Raw genomic sequence first — 24,382 nt, forward strand, 5'->3', positions numbered from 1 at the left:
AAACTTTCGGAGGGTGAATTGTTTGGCAAAAGAAAAAAGGAAAAAAGTCAACCTTTTTGATAGGAAACCCCTCACTCACCACCTAGTGGTGACTTGCTTCATCATCGGGGTCCACCCTGGTGACCTAGCGTCACCAGGATGTGCTTCGACACCTGGGTTACAGTGGAGCAGGTGTGACTGTTTGTGCAAAAAAAGGTGTTAAAAATTGTCCTGGTAGTCTTAAAAACAATCTTTATTACAAAGTAATCAGAACAATGTTTAAAAAAATTATTGGCGAGATATACCTTGGTGAGTTACGGCCAAGGTATCTCTATATGTGTGTGGGTGGCTTGGTCAACATGTTTCTACCTTCAGGGCAGTAGCCCGGTATTCTTCAGGACCAAAAACAGGTGGATGGGGGGTGTGTGCCCCCTAAAAGGCACACCCTCACCTGATCCCCTGTGAACCAACTGGAAAAATTACCAGCGGTAGATGTGCTCTTTAAAATAAAGAGCAATGTCTGGTTGCAAAAAAAGACCTGTGGGGGGAAGTAAAAGAGTACCGGATTCAGTAGAGTTTCTATACTTTCCTGTTACGTCGTGCAGTGTCTCTGTGAAATGGATAATCATGCCATGGGACGTGCCCTCCGAGTGATCAAGTATAGTGTTCAATACGGGTGGTTGGCAGGGGAGTGTTATCCGAGTGTGCACTCTAGTCATAAGGTGCTTAAGTTTGTCATGCAGTACGTTATTATTGCCTTCATGGAGATATATATACAAACATGCATTTCATTTCAAATGCATACATACTTAATTTAACATTCGTCTCATTCAACCATCTATTGTGCCCGGTGAATTTCTATGGGCGTCTCTAGGTGGGCGTGGCAGGTAGTGGCATGTCCTCGTATGTCCAATGGTACTAGGTAGTGCCCAAAATTATACTAGATTGTGCCACGATTTGTATATTTTTAACAGACAAGACACACAAACAAAAAACATGTAGGAGTGCACATAGGTTTCATGGTTCGAACATGGGGCTTACTTGTTTTAAGCCTTTTGATTACTTCAACGGGCAGGGGGTAGGGTCTTTTAACCACCAAACCTAGTTCTGAAAAGGCGCGAAAGGTATGAGTAAAAAGAGCGCAGGGTCCGTTAGGGATCGCACTAGTTGTCGGTTTTGGGTTCCATCTCATTAAGGAGCAACGCGATGCATTTTACTTACAGTTGGCGGGAAATAAAGCGGCCATTCACCTACTCCTCTCCTCCTCTGCTCGGCTAGTAGTGCCGTGTGGGAGTCCTTCCGTTAAATGAGAAACTCTCTTCCGGGAAGGGCGTGGTGCCGTGCGCCGGAGGGGGAGGGGTTACAGGGCGGTGCCTGATGACGCGGCGAACGCGTATGTTTGTAAACAAAGCGCGTCCCGTTTACTAACCATCCAAGGGGTGGTGCGGGGATGTAGGATATTCATTAAAAATGAATATTAGTATCTAGATTTTAACATCAGAATCTGGTGACGCGGAAACACGCAGATGTTAGTAAACATAAAGCGTGTTCCGGAGTGAAGTGCTTGGAATAGTTTTAAGCGCATGAAGAAGCGGCCCTTAGTAATAGGTGCAACTAGACGATACTCATTGATGATGAGTGTCAGTACCTGGGTTTAGTATCAGAATCTGGTGACGTGGAAACACGCAGATGTTGGTAAACATAAAGCGTGCACCGGAGTGGAGTGTTTAGAAAAGTTTTAAGCGCATGAAGAAGGGGCCATCAGTAGTGGGTGCAGCTAGATGAGGAAGGTCACCCTACATTATGCAAGTTTTTAGTGCGTAGAGACATAATGCCTTTTGTACAGAGTAGTCGAATTGCCCCATTGTTAGCCGGTGGGGCTAGGTGGAGGAACAAACAACTACAGTAGTACAGCTCCTTATCGTGGGATATATGAGCTCAGTTAGTGGGTCATTTAAGCACACTGGCCCATGGGATATTGTCATTGAGTCCAACTTTGTGCGTGGAAAGTCTATAAATCCACCTCTGTTCTTTCTCATATAGGCGTGACTGTATGTTAGGACCCTGCTGTATTTGCTCAATGATAGTCCACCACATGTCGTTTGGGGTATGTCCCATTGTTAAGAAATGGTCCGTGAGTCTTGTGTTGTTTTTCTTGCACCTGATTGTGCTACGATGTTCAGATATCCGTTGTTTTGCTTTACGGGTGGTCATACCAATGTATGGTATATCACAGGAGCATTTGATCAGGTATACAACATTTTGGCTATTGCAGTTCGTGTGTGCCCTCTGTTCCCACGTTTTGCCTTCCTCAAGGTTCAATGTTTTTGTGTTGGTGGTCAAATGGCAAACACTGCAATCCCCGCTTCTTCATGCGCTTAAAACTATTCCAAGCACTTCACTCCGGAACACGCTTTATGTTTACTAACATCTGCGTGTTTCCGCGTCACCAGATTCTGATGTTAAAATCTAGATACTAATATTCATTTTTAATGAATATCCTACATCCCCGCACCACCCCTTGGATGGTTAGTAAACGGGACGCGCTTTGTTTACAAACATACGCGTTCGCCGCGTCATCAGGCACCGCCCTGTAACCCCTCCCCCTCCGGCGCACGGCACCACGCCCTTCCCGGAAGAGAGTTTCTCATTTAACGGAAGGACTCCCACACAGCACTACTAGCCGAGCAGAGGAGGAGAGGAGTAGGTGAATGGCCGCTTTATTTCCCGCCAACTGTAAGTAAAATGCATCGCGTTGCTCCTTAATGAGATGGAACCCAAAACCGACAACTAGTGCGATCCCTAACGGACCCTGCGCTCTTTTTACTCATACCTTTCGCGCCTTTTCAGAACTAGGTTTGGTGGTTAAAAGACCCTACCCCCTGCCCGTTGAAGTAATCAAAAGGCTTAAAACAAGTAAGCCCCATGTTCGAACCATGAAACCTATGTGCACTCCTACATGTTTTTTGTTTGTGTGTCTTGTCTGTTAAAAATATACAAATCGTGGCACAATCTAGTATAATTTTGGGCACTACCTAGTACCATTGGACATACGAGGACATGCCACTACCTGCCACGCCCACCTAGAGACGCCCATAGAAATTCACCGGGCACAATAGATGGTTGAATGAGACGAATGTTAAATTAAGTATGTATGCATTTGAAATGAAATGCATGTTTGTATATATATCTCCATGAAGGCAATAATAACGTACTGCATGACAAACTTAAGCACCTTATGACTAGAGTGCACACTCGGATAACACTCCCCTGCCAACCACCCGTATTGAACACTATACTTGATCACTCGGAGGGCACGTCCCATGGCATGATTATCCATTTCACAGAGACACTGCACGACGTAACAGGAAAGTATAGAAACTCTACTGAATCCGGTACTCTTTTACTTCCCCCCACAGGTCTTTTTTTGCAACCAGACATTGCTCTTTATTTTAAAGAGCACATCTACCGCTGGTAATTTTTCCAGTTGGTTCACAGGGGATCAGGTGAGGGTGTGCCTTTTAGGGGGCACACACCCCCCATCCACCTGTTTTTGGTCCTGAAGAATACCGGGCTACTGCCCTGAAGGTAGAAACATGTTGACCAAGCCACCCACACACATATAGAGATACCTTGGCCGTAACTCACCAAGGTATATCTCGCCAATAATTTTTTTAAACATTGTTCTGATTACTTTGTAATAAAGATTGTTTTTAAGACTACCAGGACAATTTTTAACACCTTTTTTTGCACAAACAGTCACACCTGCTCCACTGTAACCCAGGTGTCGAAGCACATCCTGGTGACGCTAGGTCACCAGGGTGGACCCCGATGATGAAGCAAGTCACCACTAGGTGGTGAGTGAGGGGTTTCCTATCAAAAAGGTTGACTTTTTTCCTTTTTTCTTTTGCCAAACAATTCACCCTCCGAAAGTTTTTTCCTTCAAAAACCTGACGCTGGGGATACTCCTTCTTTTTGTTTGCATAAAAATCGCTTTGTCTCCCTGTGCCTACCACAAATGAATGTGTTCTTCTGTAAAGTAAATTGTGCTCATGCCATGTTGTCGAGTTCGCGCTATATAATATTGCAATGAAAAATAAAGTAAGGAAACTCGAGTTCACACACTACTGAACGCGCACTCTTAAGTGCATCAGCAGTGCACAGTGAATCGGAGCGTTTCACAGGCCTGTCACAGATAAGAAATGCTATCAAAACGAAATCCTACAGAACAACATACTACTGGCCGGCAGCAATTCATACCCGGACAACGTCGGGACAGGCTGCTAGTTAAAGATAATTTGAGGAAGCTGCACACATTGGATTTCGAAGAGCTCTTACTCAAACCCACAGACAATCAGACAGTGCTAGAGATAAAGGTCTTGATAACATAGGCTTGTATATATTTTGTAATCTACCTGCCTTATGCGATTGGCAGACCATGGGCCACAGTGACGGATATTCCAATTGCCAAAATACAAACCCTTTAATATCCGATGGGATTTATATTTTGGTGGACGGGCCATCCATCACTGTTGTGAGAGTAACCCGCGCGCCAAGATCTAAATCAGGTCCTAAATCCTGAAACTCTTTCCAGCAGACCATAGGCATCCACTTTGTAAAGAGGGGGAGAGGGGTGGGGGGGTGGTAACAGCTATCGCCATGTGTACATAAATTTATGATTCATAATGCAAACTATAAATTAGCACTAGACAAAAAAAAACGGGTAGCATACTGGTTACAAAGACCAAGCTCAGGTACAAAAGAAACAAGTATTTTTAATGCAATAGGTCTCACATGTGCGCAGGTTAATGCTATTGGTATTGTAAATGCCAATGCCATTTATTTATGTGCTTTTTAAAGCCATACATATATAAAAGGCATTGTCATTTTTAATGCAACTAGCTCAAACTCTCGCAAACGCAAGACCACTCTAATGGTGGCCGCACCCCCTTTAAGACGCGCTCGCCGTATTCAGGTTACAGAGAGCAGAGTCTAAAGAATGGGGCACATTAAAGTGAAAGCGCGTATGGTGCGCTTTCACCCAAATCGAAAAAATTTACTAATTTAAAAGGTTCTGTATATAAAAGCAGGTGGCCTGTTGCAATGTCGTGGGTGGAATAGGGGAAGAACATTAAAGGAAAAATGCTCACCGACTTATAAAGAAGACCGTGTAACAACACAAGTAAAAAGTCCAGTTGTTATGTGAAGTTACAAATGCAGACAAGGTGGTACAAAGGAGGGCATACTAAGCCTATTCACAAATGAAAAGTAACGATTTTGCAAGAACAGTAACAGGATCCAAATGAAAAGATGGGCGGAAATGGGCAGAGCTTCTATGCCGTAACCCAATACAGCATGCCTCGCAGAGCAGAGCATAGCATGTGCTGCCCAGGCTCGACCCAAAAAATTAAAACTGGCAGAAAATGCAGATTAATGTTAAAAAAAAAAAAGTATAGAACAGCAGACTTGACTTGAACCACAACACGGTACAATTTCAGCATTGTTCTCATTAGAAATCTTGACATTGTGAATTTGCCAAACAAAAATATGTGTTTAGGGCCTTGTTAGTTCAAGCCATTGATAAAGGGATATCATTGAAAATATCTGAAAGGTCAAATTTAAGCTTGGCATAACCCCTTCCCTGCTGGCCCGTTTCCGCCGCTGTGCGGTAAACAAAGGAACAGGGGCGGGCCATGACGAACCCCAGCCGTCATCAGCACACGAGCACCGTAGTGCATGACGGCTGGGGTTCGTCATCAGCATGGAAGGGGTTAAATGTCTGAAAGGGCATACTTAAGCTTGGCTTAAATGTGGCCTTTCAGATATAGGGTGGCGTTCTTGACCATTACAATCATATTGTTAACATTTTAAGCATAATAAAATAAAGCAATTTCAATTTTAACTAAAAAGTGAAACTGTTAAACATTTAATTCAATTGTAACTACACCCATTTGCCTCAAATAAATGTACAGGATACTATAAAACACACAAAAACATGTTCTTTAAACATGAATTATATAAAGTGGCAATGAAAATGGAAAACAAATATATGTTTACTATTCAGGGGCCATCAACATAAAATAAGCATCAAGTGCACTTACCTCTGAAGAAATACATGAGGCCTAGAGCATCTTCTCGGTCTTGTGGAAGACTTCACATTAGGTAACCGAGCCTGTGCTCGTAGATACTTTAAAATAACTTGAAAATCCCTGTTCAACAAAAAACAAACTTTGTCAAACACCGCAACCGCACGCCACATTTACAGATCAGATGACAAAGTGCAACATAAACACACTACACAGAATTATCTGTGCAGCAAGTGTTAAATCGCATGTGGATTTTTAGGTTTCGACCTGGCCGTAGCACTGCAAAGCAGTGCTCCGCCCAGGCGAAAACTTTTGTTTACAGTATGGGGGACTTGAATCCGCCCCTTCTTCCATTGGCTAGCTCCATAAATGGAGGCTAGCCATTGGAAGACATGGTTGTCCATCACTGTTTCCCCGTCAGGACGCGAATCGTGGGCGTTTGACTCTTTTTTTAAGTCCCGCCCCTTGTTGCCTTGGCCGCGCTGTGATTGGCTGCCGGCCCGGGACACCCCCGTGACGTCATTCCCCGGGCCGCGCTGTGATTGGCTGCCAGCCCGGGACATGTCGGAGGTTTCTTAACATCTTGTTTATCCCCCGCCCTCGCTCCCGTTGTCCTGCCTTCTGCCTCCTGCCCGCCCACTGTCCGTGCCTCCTCCCTCCCTCCCGCCCGCCCACTGTCTGTGTTCGATGCTGTGAGGAAGGCCCTGCCAAGCTGCTCAGGTACAGACTCGGCTGTCATAGCTGGGGGGGAAGGGGGTGGGGGGGTGGGACGGACAAGTTGGGGCTCTTGGTGGGGGTGTGCAGGCAGGGTGGAGGGGATATCGAGAGAAAGGGAGGGCGGTCGTGATGAAGGCAAGCCCAGAGAGTCCAGCGTGAGGGGCCCAACCACGAGGACAATGGACCAGCGAGGCCACAAGTAGCTGGACAAAGAGCGAGTATAAGACTGAAAGGAAAAACACTCCTACGGCACCGCCCGCAAACGCCGCTCGAGAAAGACAAGTCTCTATTCCCGATCTTAGTGCTCGTTTAGTACGCCGCTTTCTTCCGAATTAAAATCGCATCAATACCCGCATCAATTCCCTTCCATTCTGTCTTATCTAAAATTCATTGGAGACCGATCACTTGGATGAATGCTTTGATGTTCCCATGGGGGCAAGAAGTCTAGTGTGGACTTCAGGGGATTAGGAAGTTTCAGATTTAAAGCCTTGAAGTGCACATTTGTCTCGCCTCTTTTCATTTGATTGAGAGAGTGTCGGGGAATTTTAATATTTTATTTCGGCACGGTGAGGAACGAAGCAGAATCAATGGCGAGGTGGGGGGGGCCTCCCGCCCGCTCGCCTAATGCGCAAGGCCCCCAGGAAACCCCGGCCCCTTCTCCACACACGAGCAACAAATTACAACATTCCCATCCGCCTACATCGCCTCCCTCAATCTAGCCCTCCCCCCCCCGCAGCAGGAGAAGCAACGCGACCCCGCAGAACGGAGACCCCCCCCACTCCCCTATGAAAACTAACAACCTTTAACCCTGCCAAAAAACCCACAACTTCCCTCCTCAACTTATACAAAAAGCAACGGGAAGCACCCGCTCCGGGTCCATGCAGGGGAGGGCGAAGGTTAGCGCGAGCAGCTTTTAGTTTACCCTATCTGTCCAACTATTGCTGAACAGTTTTCACTGAGATGGATTCTGTATTAAACAGGGCTGTAAAGGGTCTTGTTTGCATTAAAATGTTTCTTGTAAACGATGGGCACCTTTATCCATAGCTTTGTACCAGTATCGGGTATCGAACATCTGCTTGGGCCTGTTGTATATGCAGCTTGGCTCCTTCTAGGAGTGACACTGAGCTTCATTTTATCGTCTATCGATAGGTGGAATTATGTGTCTTTATTTCTTTTTATACCGCATCTCACATACTAAGAAACCTAGCATTGTTAACACTGTCACATTTCTGTCGGGGGATAACTGATTGACTGCAGTGTAATGTAATGAAATCGTTTTTATGAGAAAATAATTACAGTATAAAAAAAACTAGTTGCTGTTTAAAGAAGCTTTTTTTAATAGATTCCTGGATGCTGTACGTTGAAATGGTGATTAGAGATTTAGGAGCCGGCTGTACAGCAAATTCCAATCAGCTTCTTGAATGGAGAAAAGAGAATATGCAAAGGGGACACCCAATTAATATAATTTCTCTCTATTATGAGGGATAGTGTTTGCTGGCAACTCCACCAAGATCGTGTATGGAGGAACACGTAGGGAGCAGCAGGGCTTTAACTGGGACGAAAAACTGGAGGGTCTCTACGAGGGGCGTGGCCAGTGTAATTAAGGGCGTGGCTTAAAAACATACAATTAAAATCTGCCTTAACATAGTGTGCCACCCGACTTGTATGTTGCTGTTTCTGTCATTGCATCCTAGGTGTGTGGGTGTGTGTGGCTCTGGGTGTGTGGGGCTCTGGGTGTGTGGGGCTCTGGGTGTGTTTGGCTCTGGGTGCGTGGGTGTGTGTGGCTCTGGGTGTGTGGGTGTGTGTGGCTCTGGGTGTGTGTGGCTCTGGGTGTGTGTGTGTGTGGCTCTGGGTGTGTGTGTGTGTGTGTGGCTGGCTCTGGGTGTGTGTGTGTGTGTGGCTGGCTCTGGGTGTGTGTGTGTGGCTGGCTCTGGGTGTGTGTGGTAGTAATTGCTGTCTGCTGAGCTCGTCCAGTAGGGTACAATAGGTCTTACATTTGCGAGAGATTACGCTGTTGGCAATGTAAATGACAATGCCATTTGTCTGTTTTCAAATCCAACACATAAATAAAAAATTTGTCATTTACAATGCCATTAGCTCTACCTTTTGCAAAGGCGAAACCGTTGCATTGTAAATGCTTGTTTTTGATGGCGCAGGTTTCTGTTTAGCATACCTGTTTTCGAGGTGAACAGATTTCCTTCGCACTCCATTGCTCATCATCCAGTAATTACAAGACCAGTGATTGGGATCTGAAATAAATGTAATTATTTATTTTAGAATATTCTTCACCTATTCACGTATGCCTGAAAAGTACACAAAACAAATTTTTTTGACAGTTTCCCGGGGTAGCAAGGGGACTAGCATCAAGAGGTGATTGCATTTACTTTATATGTCATTTAAAGGGTTTTAACCACTAACATGATCGGGTCTACAAAATGCACAGGGCACTACAGAGGTCTTACATTTCCTACTACTGTCCAATAAATACATGCAAAGAGGAAAGTAAGGCAGCACTCTTCTCTACAGGTACTACTAGTTCTAATTTTTATGGTCTGGCTTGGCAACACAGCTGTCGCCAAACAATTACGGAAGAATCACCATAAACGGGGCTTTGTTTCCACCCACACGTTGGTAGCCAGGAGTCCATGTTTTGATTGGGCAGGAGTAGGGTGCCTCCACAAAAAAGTGCTTTTCCTCCACACAGCTGTGACCATTTTCGTTTATTTATCCAGCAGCCTGAGCTTGAACTTTCAGGGAAACACACAACACTGTAATGCTAAAAAAATGTCTTAGATAATGTATGGTGTTTTTTTCTGGCTGCATAATACATTGTATGAGAGCAGTCATTTACCTACATAGATTTTTAGGACTGGCTTGACAGTCCAACTGTGACCTGACCTTATGTGATCAACAAAAAAGAGCTTTCAGAGTCCTACCAAGAGAGGTGTTTAGGTTCCACCCACATGTTGGTCCCCTTAAGTACAAGATTTGATTGGGCCGAATAAGTGTGTTTCCACCAAGAAGACTGCATGAATTGCACTTTTTGGCTGATGGCATAGTTTATACTTGAGGCAGCAGGAATTAGATGCCCATGGTGGCAAGCCAATACCATGGCAATCAGCCTGATCTATTTATTATGAAATGTTTTGAAAAACGCAACAGACATGAAAAATTTGTTGTGGAAAACATATGTAAAAGAACATTATATGCATTTAGGAGTGGAGTGTTATTATTCTATAATAAAACCTAAATATAGGTATTTTGTTAAATGGAATTTCATAGATTACTGTAATAGGCAAGGGTTTTGACGCAGAGGGTATATTGTTTTGCAAGCTGTATTTCTACATATCTGTAATTTTATGACTGTATGCGTCCGGCAACTGGTTGCCAGTTTATGGGCGTATGAATAGGCCGGTGTTGTGTAATAAACAAAAGCCAAGGATAAACGGTAATGGTTTCATCAGTTCATTGGTGTAGGAAAGTCATTCTTTTTGCCCTGATCACCCCAATTTTTTGACCGATACTGGTGGTTCGGATTCTGGGTGTGCCCTGGGATCTGCTAACCAGGACCAACACATCTACTCCGTCCTTAAAAGGTATATGGTAACTGGTGTAAATCTAATTGTCCAGGACAGTCTACCTGTAAATCCCCAGTAAATGGTAGGGCATGTAGATTTAGAGACCACAGTGGAGTTAGTACACTTATGTGTGCACTGCTGTGGTATCTGGTGTCAGTCTAACTGCTTCGCCGCAGTGGAATTTGACGCGTGCTCAGAACGGACTGCCCCCTGCCGTTCGACCCACACGCCCACCGTTGCGTTGGGCGGCCTGGGCCATCCGACGCATCGGAGAGGCTAAAGCCAGGCATGCCTTGCAGGCTGGTTTTAAATACAACTATGACCAAATTCGACCTTGGAATTAAAAGTATTTCCAAAGTCCAAAACAACCTTTTTATTACATACAAGTCGACCCTAAGGTCTGCCTTAGATGCCCCAAGTGTACGGCGCACCCATTTCTTCCTTTACGTATGTATGTTGCTCTTTACTTATATCACAGATTAGAAAAATGTTTACTGTGCTTTTACAGCGTTCTCCCAGGCTCCATATTTAAACAAGTCCCAATAATAATTTGGTATTAGCTATTGGATTGAAATGTCGCCGACTTGCATGCAGTTCTATACCACTGTATATTATAATTCATGGACCGTGCTGTTCTTTACTGCTTTGATACGCACTGCGCCGTTTATTACCTTTTTGCAGATAATTTGTACATTAGATTACTCGTTGGCTTTGATTTTAATTTGCTGAAAATACTACATTATGGGCCATTGTTCATGCACTAACTTACTATACCAACACAAAAAGATGATGGGAAGAATACTGAACATTGTTAAATAATCACCCCGAGTAAAGAGATCAGAGCCTAAATCCATCATTTATTTGCTCACATGCCATTCCAGTATGGACCCAGCCATATGCAAATCAGTCTTGACCCTGCCCGCCAGGGGAACAGTCCAGAATGAACTTCCAGGCCATGTCCTCCCTGGACATGAAGCAAGCATCCTGGGACCGGTTTCTGGATATCACCGATGATCAACCAGGCTAGCCTGAATCCAATGACATAGTGATCCAATGACATTGTGGAGAAGTGTGGCTCAAGTGGTTGGAGCGGCAGACCGCGATGCAGAGGTCTGGCCCGGACCAGGGTTCAATTCCCTGCCTCGGCGGGTCTTGGGCTCAAAAATTTCCTGGACCTGACAATTCTCACCTCGGTGCCTATTCCAATCATGGAGTCCCACTCTGTAACTCTGGGCAATAGCTTGCTTAACCTCCACAACGGCCCCATGCAGCGGGATGCCTGACTTTTACCTTGGGGATGCCCAGTAATGGGTTATCTCGCAGGGGAATACCAGGACGGGTTCCCTAAGCAAGCGCTGGGACGCTTTCGGGCAGCCATGCGCTCTACAAATCAAATTTCATTTCATTTCATTTCAATTTCATTTCATTTCAGCATGGCTGGGTCCAAACTGGTGTGAAATGGTGAGCAAAAGAACTGTGGACTTAACCTAGATCTCTTGACTGAAGGGTCAGTGTTTGAAAATTTTCAGCACTCCATTCATCTTGTTGTGTTTGCCCTTAGTGGCCAAGAGTATGCTCAGACAGGGCTCCCTTGCTTACTGTGCCACTGTATTCAAGCTAGCCTGGCTGATGAGGGGTGATACCACGAAACTGATCACAGGATGCTTTTTTCCAGTTCAGGGTGTAACTGGCCTGGTAGTTCGAGCTGAACTGTTCCGTTGGGGAGCAGGATCAAGACTGATTTGCTTTTGTGTAGATCCAAAATTGGGTTGCACGGTGTGCAAAAGAATGATGGATTTAACCCAAATCTCTTGACTGGTGGTGAGAGTTTGAAACATTTCAGCACTCCGTCCATCATCTTGTTTTGTTTGCTAACTTAATATACTACAGGTCCCTAGTGACTCTAGGGTTTCTCCTGTATACTCATAACTTCAAGCGATGAGACACACTTAACTCGTAGCTGAGCACACGCATCAGAGAAACACTCTGTGTGGGTCCATTACTGATATTCGTTTCCTGCAGTCATGGCATGGTTTGAAATGTGTAGTTTTTGGAGGGGGCCCCATTCCCTAGCACACTATATTACATTTCAGAATGAGTCAGAATGCAGACAAGTTTGAAAGTGGAGCACCGGATCTGTGTTGAAAGGCCAGATTTGTGCTGAAAGGCGCAGAAAGGAGCAAATTGATGTCAGCGCACAAGGGTGGCGCTTATATGCAGCTTTGCGCCGTCATTTCCAGGGTGTTACAGAGCCAATGCGGAACCACACAATGCCACCTAACGGTGCGTGGTAGCATAACTGACAAAGGTTTTCATATCCAGTGTGGTACTTGGGAAGTATACTAAGGTTAGAATCTGCAGTAAGAAGTGGCCCTCATGACACCTATGATCAGAGAGACTTTCTTAGTAAGTGATGTGGGACTGTGGATCGAGATACAGAAATGTTGGTGCACTGGCTGCGAATTTCTGTTCTATCTCATCATACATTTTTAGGCAGTGTTTGTATATTCCAACAATCAGTTCTTGCCTTTTGCTTATTCTTCGCACACTGATTCGGTCATGCCTTTGTCTTCAACTAGCAGCAGTATGGTAGGGTGGAATGGAGAATTTACTGTGGGGGAAGACCCAAAAGTAAGGCAGAAAAGAGGGAGCGGCTGCCCTACTTAACTGCTATACGGTTCCCATTATTCTAGTAGGGCTGTGTATGTAGAACAATACAACTTCATAATACGAAGAGTCTGAATCTTCTTATATAATCAGGAAATGTTGGTCTGTTTGGCTAGCTCACTGTTCTGCACCTAACCTCTTAAACCTACAGAGTTATAGATGTTGTCAGTAACCTAGAACAGGACTCTCAGATTCCCAATGAAATCGTGGAAGCAGATCCAACTTTCATTTGCCACTGTTGCATGCCCTAAGTGTTCCCAAAGAAAAGATACATTATTGCATTTTCAAACATAAATTAAAAAGCTCTAATCTTTGCAAATAAAACAGGAACTGCGATTGTAACAAAGATTTCTGTAATAAGCGTCATTAGAATAGTGCAAAATACAAACAATTCGATCTTGTTAGTTGTTCATATGTTGCTCAAGTTACTACTATTACTAGCCTCTGTGCTAAAGAGACCGTATACAGGAGTACACATCTGCTCAGTTTGTTGGAATGACCTAACCCAATAGGCTGGTTCTGTATGTAAGGAAGCCAGGCTCAGTGCATCCACGGATGCATCTCCAAGTCTACAGCTATCTTTCTTCTCAGGATGAATGAAAGTCGGGAACAGTCGGACTGCATCTTACAGCAGCGTTCAGTGAGGACTCCAACAAAAGTGCACCTCTCACTAACTTCAGCACAGAAATAGTTTAAATAACCAAACGGCAAACTTATCACACTGGGCCAGCTTTTTAATTGGACTAAAGCATAAGAGAGTCTCTTGCAAGCACAAAACTAAATAATGTTATGAATCTGTGTGACCCTGGAACTAAATCTGCAGACTACAGGGTGACGACGCCCATCAGGAATAAACGTGTGCAAGGGCCATTGTCGCAACAGAAAAACATCTGCAAACCACCATTAGAAAAGGAGGCAAAGTTCAAATGAGAACTAAAATGGAAGCAGCATGCAAGCCTCATAACATATCTACCTCTTCACCTAAGGCGGGGCATGGGTGGGGTAGCACTTGCAATGAACAATAAGGTAGGAAAGGGCAGGAGAAACTCCCTAAGATTCAAATTGACTGTCTACTCTCTTCCATAGGTACAACTCTGATCCACTACCATGGGTTGTTGAATTGCCCTGGAGGAATCCTGAAATTCACTCAGATTTCTGGACTCTGTCGTCTTCACCTTAGGTACCACTTTGATGCAGGAAAGCAAAACGGCTTGCAGTGTACCACTTTGATGCAGGTAAGCAAAACAACTTGCAGTGTAGACCCATGCTACCACACACTCTCTACACACAGAAATAACAAATATACAGACATTGTTCATGTTCAACATGGGGGGAGGTAAGAAACAGGTTGCAGGGGACTGACGAACCAATAATTTTTTTTTAAATCAACGAGAAGTAAGTAAATTACTCTTCCGAACACAAAGATTAAAAAACAATGCCTTGCCACTACAATCTTATTGCTGCCACCACAGTCAGTCCCCAGCAGCTTGGTCAGCTAACTGTAGTCATGCTCACTAATGAGGATGCACACAGAGTTCCCATCCAGACCACAAAGCCCTGCTCTGGGTCACAATTTGTGCCACAGGCTTCAGGTGTACATGCATGACTCCTGTGTGTGCTGAGGTGGGGGTTGATATACTACAGCACTTACTTTGATGAACTCAAGACAAGGGCACACGCTCTCTCTCTCTCCAGAGCCATGCCCTTTCTCTAACACATTATCAAAGAATGTAATTCCAGTTTCCAATGCATGTGGGTTTATATTATCTACTTAGTTCTTTAGAATTAACTATGGGGAGGCCGGGGAGTATATGTGTATCTGAAGGGACATTACAACATTTGCAAAGTAGGTTTACTGTTTTTATTGGAATGCATTTTATAGAGCCACATTCATTCATACTTAACTTGCACATTAGGGTGTACAGTGCTCTATGACCAATCTAGCCACGTCTGCAATATAATGAATGCTTAAAGTATTACAAATAAATGTGATGCTAGGACTTAAAATAGTGCAATTTGGTCATCCTCGGATGGCCATTTTCTGGCATCGTTCGTGTAGATGTTCTTTTCAATGCCGAAAACAATTATCCCTTAAAAAATCTTTAATCCGTAATGAGCTTATAATTCAGAAGGAAGGCATTCCTTTGGGCTTCATTAGTTACTAATAATAAACAGTAGGCCACATGCTCACTGGACGTCAGCAGCACAAAGAAACGTCTGCTGCATGAAACGATTATGTAAGATCAAGCAAATAATTTAATGAAATGAGAAGCATTCAAGCTTTGGCCAAAGGTTAAAAAAATTGCAATTTAATTGTATCAACAAGATATTTTTCACAACACTGATCGCTACCTAGTAATGGAATACAGAAAGGTAATGGTCTTTGTTCCTTGTGGCCTAATTAATCACAAGAACGATCCAACAGCAGTGAAAAAAAACGATGGCACTTCTAAAAGGTACCTCCTGATTCAACGGGTATACTTTATAAAGAGAACACTCGAAGATCATTGTCGTTACTTCTTACTGGCCATCTTCTAACCACGTGTGCACAGTTTAGCCGGGATTTATGTAAAAAGAATTAGACAGCCTTGCATAAAACAAACAAAAAAAGGCTACAGCTATGACACTATTTACCTGTTATATAGACTTATACTCGTGCTTCATCAACATGTTCAATTAATTGCTCAATGGAAAATTAACCTACCGACAATATCCGGCTCTTTTATGGCGGCAGATGGGTCTTTTAAAGTCTTGGAGAAGCGATCAAGGCATTCTCGGCAAACCTCTTCATTTATATTTACATGACTTTGTATACATGTAGCACTTTCATCCTCACTGTGGCTGGTGTCTGAATACAGTGGTTCTTCACTGACGTCTGACGCTTCTTTATTGCAGTTTTCCGAGGTCCATGCTGCGGAATCATACTCCTCTAAAACAAGGGACCGCTCATGTTGTATTTGCAGCTTTAAGTCAGCACCATTCTTAGCGGTCAAGTCCAGAGGTGTATCGCCTGGACTGTCCAAGTATTCAGAATGGATTGATAAAGTAGCACTGTGACATGTGCGCTTTCCCACAACAGATTCAGAATTTTTGAAGTTGAATTCTGCGTTGTACAGAGAATCCCCAGGCACGTTGTCTTTAGCCGCACTAAAAGTAGACGACTGCCTTGCTGAGATCGCACTGTAAGTGCGTTTCAGAACTCCAGTTCTACTTTCGTTGAGGAACAGATCTTGGTTCCTTCGTACTAACGATTTGTACCTGCAGGTTGAGAACAAGAAGTTCACTAGTTTTAAAGACTTAAACATGAGCAAACGAGAACCTTAATCTCACACAATTCACTCTAAAAAGCTACATTTCATATAAGTAGGTTGCCGATTCATCAGCTAAACAAACAACACGTTCCAGAAACATAACATAATGACTTGCTATCTTTCAAAAGTACCTCAATAGAAAAAACGAATCTACTGTACAACAGATTTCACAAAGAAGAAATCAAATAAGACATGTGGCATACCGTTAGTACATGCTGGGAATTTACTCAATGAACTCTGAACTGCATAAGTAAACAAAAGCAGTGGATGGTTTAGTATGCACGCTACGCCATACTGCAATGTAAATGTTAAAAGAATTGAATAATAAAAAGGATTATGAAAAAATATTTTGTATCTCTGAAATATAACGAGCCCAAAGTCCCACCTGACTATTGATAGGTAGCTCTACCAGTATTATGATACCGAATGCTCAGCTTCAGGTATTGTAGAACAAAAGGAAGCTCAAATTAAGATACAGGTTTGTTGAGCAAGTAAACCAATAATCTATGGTTGCTGGTACACTCGAAGTGATAAATGGACAATTCAGAACACAAACTCATTAGGGCTTTCAATAACACTTTGTGAAAGGAGCCGCTCGCTCGCAAACAAAGGATTTTAGGTGCAACTGCTACCTTTGAGAAACAACAACAACAAGCATTGGCAATGTCAATAGGTGTTGCATGTGCAAGAGTGAGAGCTATTGTGACGGAGGGTAGCAGGATAAAGAGCACCTTACATACCTTCTTTTACGTACAGACTATGATTTTGAAATCACCTGCGCCACACTATCTAGTAGCAAGGTTCAGCCTCGAAATGCTTCGCTCTTCCCAATCTGTTCTATTACAATATACAGTTTTCTCCAATGTAGTGAGAAAGCTTTTTTGACACCCATAAATAGCAGTACCGCTTTAGTGAGTGGATCCACCAGCTCATCTTATATATGTTGCACTTTATGTTCGTAGCTGTGCTAGGACCTGGGATAAACCTCCTCTGATCTGCTTGATCAATTTTATCAGGGTTGTGGAGTTTTTCTCAAAATGTTAAATTTGGTGTTCTTCACCAAATGGAGCTGTACAACATCATGTTTGTCGCACCCTTTCTCAGTTGAGGTAGAATCATCAATATAGCCTCTTGCGTCGCAGGGGGTAGGAATATGTCCATTCTTGCGGCATTGAACACAGCCATTACAGGCCAGCAAGTGTAAGTATGGTTCATAAAACTAAACAGGGAGACGATCAGAGCTTCTCTTACCACCTGCCTCAAAGGGTAATCAATTTACTCCAGTTAATTGTAAGCCCTGAAAATCTCCCAAATTGATTAACTAGATCAACAAGCCATGGCCGTAAATTATCTGAATAAAAGGATAATTATATCTCCTCCCCCAAATAGGCCACAGTTATCCTCCTTACTAGGGTATCTCTTCTTATCAACTTTACCAGGAGCACAAATGCTGGAGAAATGAAGCCATTGCTTCCTGGTACTCCAATTGAAAACAGTTGAATGATGAACAATGTTCTTATATCAATCAATCAAAGCATTTATATAGCGCACTACTCATCCAGAGAGTCTCAAGGCGCTCGGGGAGGGGGATCCGCTACTGCTCGAACAGCCAGGTCTTGAGCTGCTTCCTGAAGGCGAGGTGGTCCTGGGTCAGGCGGAGGTCGGTCGGGAGGGAGTTCCATGTCTTGGCGGCGAGGTAGGAGAAGGACCGTCCCCCTTTGGTGGCTCTTCGGATGCAGGGGACGGCGGCGAGGGCGTGGCCGGTCGATCGAAGCTGGCGTTTGGGAGCGTAGAAGTTGAGGCCGCTGTTGAGGTATCCTGGTCCTTGGTTGTGTAGGGCTTTGTGAGCGTGGGTGAGGAGGCGGAAGGTGATTCTCTTGTTGACCGGGAGCCAGTGCAGGTCTCTCAGGTGTTCGGAGATGTGGCTGTGACGGGGGATGTCCAGGATGAGTCGTGCTGAGGCGTTCTGGATCCGCTGAAGTCTCTTCTGGAGTTTGGCGGTGGTTCCTGCGTAGAGGGAGTTGCCGTAGTCCAGACGGCTGGTGACGAGGGCCTGGGTGACCGTCTTCCTGGTCTCGGTGGGGATCCACCGGAAGATCTTACGTAGCATGCGCAGGATGTTGAAGCACGACGAGGAGACGGCGTTGGCTTGTCTGGTCATGGAGAGGGAGGAGTCCAGGATGAAGCCTAGGTTGCGTGCGTGGTCTGTTGGTTTGGGTGCGCTGCCTAGGGCGGGGGGCCACCAGGAGTCGTCCCAGGCGGAGGGTGAGGATCCCAGGATGAGGACTTCTGTCTTGTCAGAGTTCAGTTTCAGGTGACTGTTCATCCATTCGGCTACCTTTCATCCCTTCGTGAAGGTTGGCTCTGGCGGTTGCGGGGTCGTTGGTGAGGGAGAGGATCAGCTGGGTGTCGTCGGCGTAGGAGATGATGTTGAGGTTGTGCTGGCGTGCGATGTCTGCGAGGGGGCTCATGTAGACGTTGAAGAGGGTTGGACTGAGCGAGGAGCCTTGAGGAACGCCGCAGATGACTTCGGTAGCTTCAGATCTGAACGGGGGGAGGCGAACTCTGTGTCCTTCCGGCGAGGAAGGAGATGATCCACTCCAGTGCCTTCTCCTGGATTCCGACGTTGCTGAGTCGCTGTACTAGTGTACGGTGGCAGACAGTGTCGAAGGCCGCGGAGAGGTCTAGGAGGATGAGGGCTGCTGTTTCTCGGTTGTCAAGCAGTGCTCGGATGTCATCGGTGGCTGCGATCAGGGCGGTCTCGGTGCTGTGGTTGGCTCGGAAGCCAGACTGTGAGAGGTCGAGGGATCCGTTCGTCTCGAGGAAGGCGGCCAGCTGCTTGTTGACAGTCTTCTCGATGACTTTTGCAGGGAACGGGAGCAGCGAGATGGGGCGGTAGTTCTTGAGGTCGGTAGGGTCGGCTGATGGCTTCTTTAGTAGAGCGCTGAGTTTGGCGTGCTTCCAGCTCTCCGGGAAGGTAGCGGTGTCGAAGGAGGTGTTGATGATGTCCCGCAGGTGGGGTGCGATGACAGCGTCGGCCTTGTTGAAGACGTGGTGAGGGCAGGGGTCGGTCGGAGATCCGGAGTGGATGGAGTTCATAATGCGGACGGTGTCTTCGGTGCTGATCTGGGTCCAGGCGCGGAGGGTGGTGGTGGGGGGCGGTGGTTCAGTCGTGGCGTGCGTTGGTTGAGTACTGAAGCTGTTGTGTATGTCCGCGATCTTGTTGTGGAAGTAGGAGGCGAGGGAGTTGCAGAGGTCTTGCGAAGGGGTGATGTTGTTTCCGGCGTTGGGGTTGGCGAGCTCTTTAACAATGTTGAAGAGTTCCTTGCTGTTGTGTGCGTTGTTGTCCAGTCGTTCCTTGAATGCAGTTTTCTTGGTTGCGCGGATGAGTTGGTGGTGTTTTCGGGTGGCGAGCTTGAGGGCAGTCATGTTGTCCGGTGTTGGGTCTCTGCGACAGGTTCTCTCGAGGGCTCGGCAGTTCTTCTTGGAGCTCTTGAGTTCGTCGGTGAACCATGGGGCTTTCTTGCTGCCGGGTCTGCTAGGCGGTGTCCTCAGGGGTGCAAGGTCATCAGCGCAATCGCTGATCCACTTTGTGAGGTTGGTGGCCGCTTGGCTGGGGTTCGTTGCGCTGGTAGGTGGGTTCTTGCTCAGGGAGGTCGTGAGCTGGTCGGCTGTGATCTTGTTCCAGCTTCCGCGTGCCGCCTGTTGTTGGTGGTGGTGGATCGTGGTCCTTCTGAAGCTGAAGTGGACGCAGCTGTGGTCCGTCCAGTGGAGTCCGGTGGCGTGGATGAAGGCGATGTCCTTGCTGGATGAGAAGACGGGGTCGAGTGTGTGTCCGGCGTAGTGGGTGGGGGTGGTTACCAGCTGCTTGAGTCCAAGGTTAGCGAGGTTGTCCAGCAGGGTGGTGGTGTTGCGGTCGTTGTTGTTCTCCAGGTGGAAGTTGAGGTCCCCGAGGAGGATGTAGTTAGCGGAGAGGAGGGCGTGCGCGCTGATGAAGTCGGCGATGTCTTCGCTGAATTGTGTGCGTGGTCCTGGGGGTCTGTAGATGAGGGTGCCTCTGAGGGTGGTCTTGGGGTTGATGTGGACCTGGAAGTGAAGGTGTTCGGCGGTTGTCAGGGTGTCGTCGGTGTTGGTCGTGATGCGGATGGTGTTCCTGTGGATGATGGCGATGCCTCCTCCGGTCTGGTTGATGCGGTCCCTTCGGATGATCTTGTAGCCGTCTGGGATGGCGATGGCGATGTCGGGCGCTGAAGAGGCGTTCATCCAGGTTTCCGTGAGGAAGGCGACGTCTGGTGAAGTAGTGTCGAGCAGGTTCCAGAGCTCGACGGCGTGTCTGTGGATGGAGTGGGTGTTGAGCAGGATGCATTTCAGGTGGCTGCTGCTGTTGCTCGTCTTGGTCTTGGTGGGTGCGGGTGTAGTGCAGGTCCGGATGCAGGTGAACTCGCAGGAGCGGCAGCTGAAGGGTCCGTGGGTGCGTCTCGGGGTGGCTCGGTAGCATCCTGGGAATCGGCCGGTGTTGAGTGCGTTGAGGGTGGCGGCGTCGTACGTCCGGTGGGTGGGCTGGGGTCTGCGAGGGCCAGGGGTCCTAGCACTGGGCGCAGTCCAGGCGCGGACGGGCGCGAACGGGCTTACCTTTGGTGCACCTTCGGCGCACTTAGGGCGCGCCCGCTGCGCGTTTGCCACTCTGCCATATGTGGAGAGGGGGGGGGGGGGGGGGGGGTGGAGCTGGGAGGCGGGAGCGGGGTAGCGAATGGGAAGGGCGAGCGAGGGAAGGGGGCGGGGCCGAAGGGGGGCAGCGGCGGGGAGCGGGGAGGTGGCGGGAAACGCGGCAGGAACTGGGCACAACAATGAGGGGTAACAGCGGACGAAGGAAACACAGAGGAAAAAACAAGTAAAACGGCGAAAATGCAGCAGTATAATAAACGCAGGGGGATGATGCGGCAGGGGCTGGGCACGGCAACAAGGGGGAAACAGGAGGGTAGGCGAGAGGTCCCAGGTGGGCAAAGCAGAGAAAGGCAAAAGTCCATGTAAGCTGCAGGGAGCGCAGTCAATATATTGTGCTGTTACTAGTGGTATAGTGCAGATAAATAATCGAAAAATCTTGAAAAATTAAAGAGGGAAATAATTGAAGTAGTGGCAATATTATGTGTTTCGAGGAGTTCGGATAGCTAATGCACCTGCTGCACCACTCAAACCATGACCCCATTGTCTGCAGGGTAACTGCACTTGTGGTGGCCTGTTTAGCAATATTAGCTGTTTAGTGGGGGTGCCCAGACCTTTTGGTACCTGTGCCACTGCACCTGCTGCACTATTGAAAACATGACCCTAGTGCTTGCTAGATAATTGCACTTATGACTGCCCGTTTAGTTGTAAAATAGAACAATATTTGGTGTTTAGAGGAGTTCTGATAACTTTTGACCCCGGTAGCACTGCACCTGCTGCACCATTCAAATCATGGCCCTATTGTCTGTTAGGTAACTGCACTTGTGACCGCCTGTTTAGTAGTAAAATATTGCAACGTTTGGTGTTTAGAGGGGTATCTAGAGCTTTGGGCACCGGTGTCACTGCACCTGCTGCACCATTAAAATCATGGCCATTTGTGACTGCTTATTTAGTAATTAAACATTGCAATATTTGGTGTTTGAGGGGTTTTGACAACTTGGACTGCTTGTTTAGTAGTACAGTTTAGCAATATTCTCAGTTTAGTGGGGTCCCTAGAGATTTTGGCCCCGGTGCCAATACACCTGCTGCACCATTCAAATCAAGCCCCTTTTAACTTCAAGATAACTGCATTTGTGTCTGTCTGTTTAGTAGATAAATATAGCAATATGTGTAAAATACAGCACTATTATGTGTTTCGAGGAGGTCATGACATATGTTGGCCTTGGTGCCACTGCACCTGCTGCACAAATAAAATCATGACCCTGTTGTTTGCAAGGTTGTGACTGCCTGTTCAGCAGTAAAAAATAGCAATATTAGGTGTTTAGTGGGGTGCCTAGAGCTTTTGGTCCTGGTGGTAGTGCACCTGCTGAAGCCATTCAAATCATGACCATATTGCCAGCTAGATAAATGTATGTGTGCCAGTCTTGTTCAGTATTACAATTTAGTAATAATGTGAGTTTAGTGGGATCCCTAGAGCTTTTGGCCTCAGTGCCACTGCACCTGCTGCACCATTCAAATAAAGCCACTTAACTGCAAGGTAACTGCAATTGTGACTGCCTGTTTAGTAGATAAATATAGCAATGTGTTTAGTGGAGTTCTGACAACTTTTGGGCATGGTGCTACTGCACCTGCTGCACCGTTCAAATAATGACCCTGTTGTCTGCAAGGTAACTACACTTGTGGTTGCCCGTTTAGGAATAAAATATAGAAATATTAGGTGTTTAGTGGGAGTGCATGGAGTTGTTTGTCCTGGTGTCACTGCACCTGCAGCACTGTTGAAGCCATGACCCTAGTGCTTGCTAAATAACTGCACTTATGACTGCCTGTTCAGTTGTAAAATATAGCAATATTAGGTGTTTAGAGGAGTTCGGATACCTTTTGGGCCCAGAGGCAATGCACCATTCATATTACCCTGTTGCCTGCAAGATGACAGCACGAGTGACTACCTATTTAGTAGTAAAATATAAATAGCACTATTTGGTGTTTAGTGGCATTGTGACAAATTTTGGCTCTGGTGCCACTGCACCATTTAAATCATGCCCCTTTAAACGGCAAGTAACTGCAATTATGACTGCCTGTTTAGTATCAATAGTTGGTGTTTATTGGAGTCATGACAACTTTTGTCCGCTGTGCCACTGCACCATTCAAATCAAGTTGCTTTTAACTGTAAGGTAAACTACAATTGTGACTGCCAGTTTAGTAGTCAAATATAGCAATATTATGGGTTTAGAGTAGTTCTGACAACTTTTGGTCCTGGTGCTGCTGCACCATTCAAATCACGACCCTATTGCCTGCTAGATAAATGCGCTTGTGACTGTCTTGTTTAGTAGTACAATTGAGCAATAATCTGGGTTTACAAGGATCCCTAGAGCTTTGGCCCCAGTGCCACTGCACCTGCTGCACCATTCAAATAAAGTCTTAACAGCAAGGTAACTGCAATTTCGACTGCCTGTTTAGTAGTCAAATATAGCAATATTATATGTATAGAGGAGTTCTGACAACTTTTGGGTCCTTTGCTACTGCACCATTCAAATGATGACCCTGATGTCTGCATGGTAACTGCACATGTGGCTACCTGGTTAGTAGCAAAATATGGCTTAGCTCTTGTACATTAACTTTATTTTTAACATGTAATGTTTATTGCAACATTTACAATGTTATCATAATGACCAAATAGACTACGTTGAAAAAAATCCATCCGGTAAGGCCTACAAATTAAAGTATTGAGGTACGAGTAGGAAATGCCACAAACATTCTAAGGCTAAAACCTTAAATAGGTAATAAAAAGCAAGCATTCCAGCATGCTGTTAGAAGCTGTTTGCCTTTTCCATGGGAAGAGATCTCATCTTGACATTGAATGGGGATTAAACAGTGTGAATAGCTTTAGTAGAAGAATCATAAATGAAAAAGTTCCACACAAAAGTGAACGAACACAGTAATAGCGCAAGCATTGGGCAGGCGAAACATAAAAATGATCTCTTGACATGGATGTAACAGTGCTATTTCACTCACAATAAAGTGTCACTCATAAGGCTGGAACTATCACACATAAAACGCACTACGCACATGCAAATGTCACACATAAGAAAACTAAAACCTTGGCAGCTAGGACACCCTGCTCTTGATCAAACGGTTTACAAATGAAATCTCAAGTATTCATTTCACATTTCGAGGTGCAATGATATGTCATTTATTTTGGTGCATGTCCATGAAGTTAGAAAGTCCCTGCATAGCACTAACATACATGAGGAGTCATCTTCACAAAGCAGTAAGTGTATAAGCTGACTAACTCACCAAAAACATAACTTGGTCACATGTCTAAGAATAACATGACACTTTTTTTATTGGATTACAAGTAATTGTTTTTCACTTCATATGCATC

General features: G+C 45.6%; 1 protein-coding gene across 1 annotated transcript in view; it reads right to left on the reverse strand.

The window, feature by feature from the left end:
- The window catches only part of LOC147730706 (uncharacterized), a 90,657-nt gene that overhangs the window by 64,203 nt on the left and 2,072 nt on the right, over positions 1 to 24,382 (reverse strand). Inside the window, exons 2-4 of the mRNA XM_086955485.1 lie at positions 15,732 to 16,285; positions 8,956 to 9,031; positions 6,081 to 6,188 (exon numbers count right to left, since the gene is read on the reverse strand). Of these exons, the coding sequence (XP_086811611.1) occupies positions 6,081 to 6,188; positions 8,956 to 9,031; positions 15,732 to 16,285 (738 nt within the window). The remainder of the gene's footprint in view (positions 1 to 6,080; positions 6,189 to 8,955; positions 9,032 to 15,731; positions 16,286 to 24,382) is intronic.

This window comes from Lissotriton vulgaris, chromosome 2_1, assembly GCF_964263255.1.
Source record: "Lissotriton vulgaris chromosome 2_1, aLisVul1.2, whole genome shotgun sequence".
In the NCBI taxonomy this organism is placed as follows: Eukaryota; Metazoa; Chordata; class Amphibia; order Caudata; family Salamandridae; genus Lissotriton; species Lissotriton vulgaris.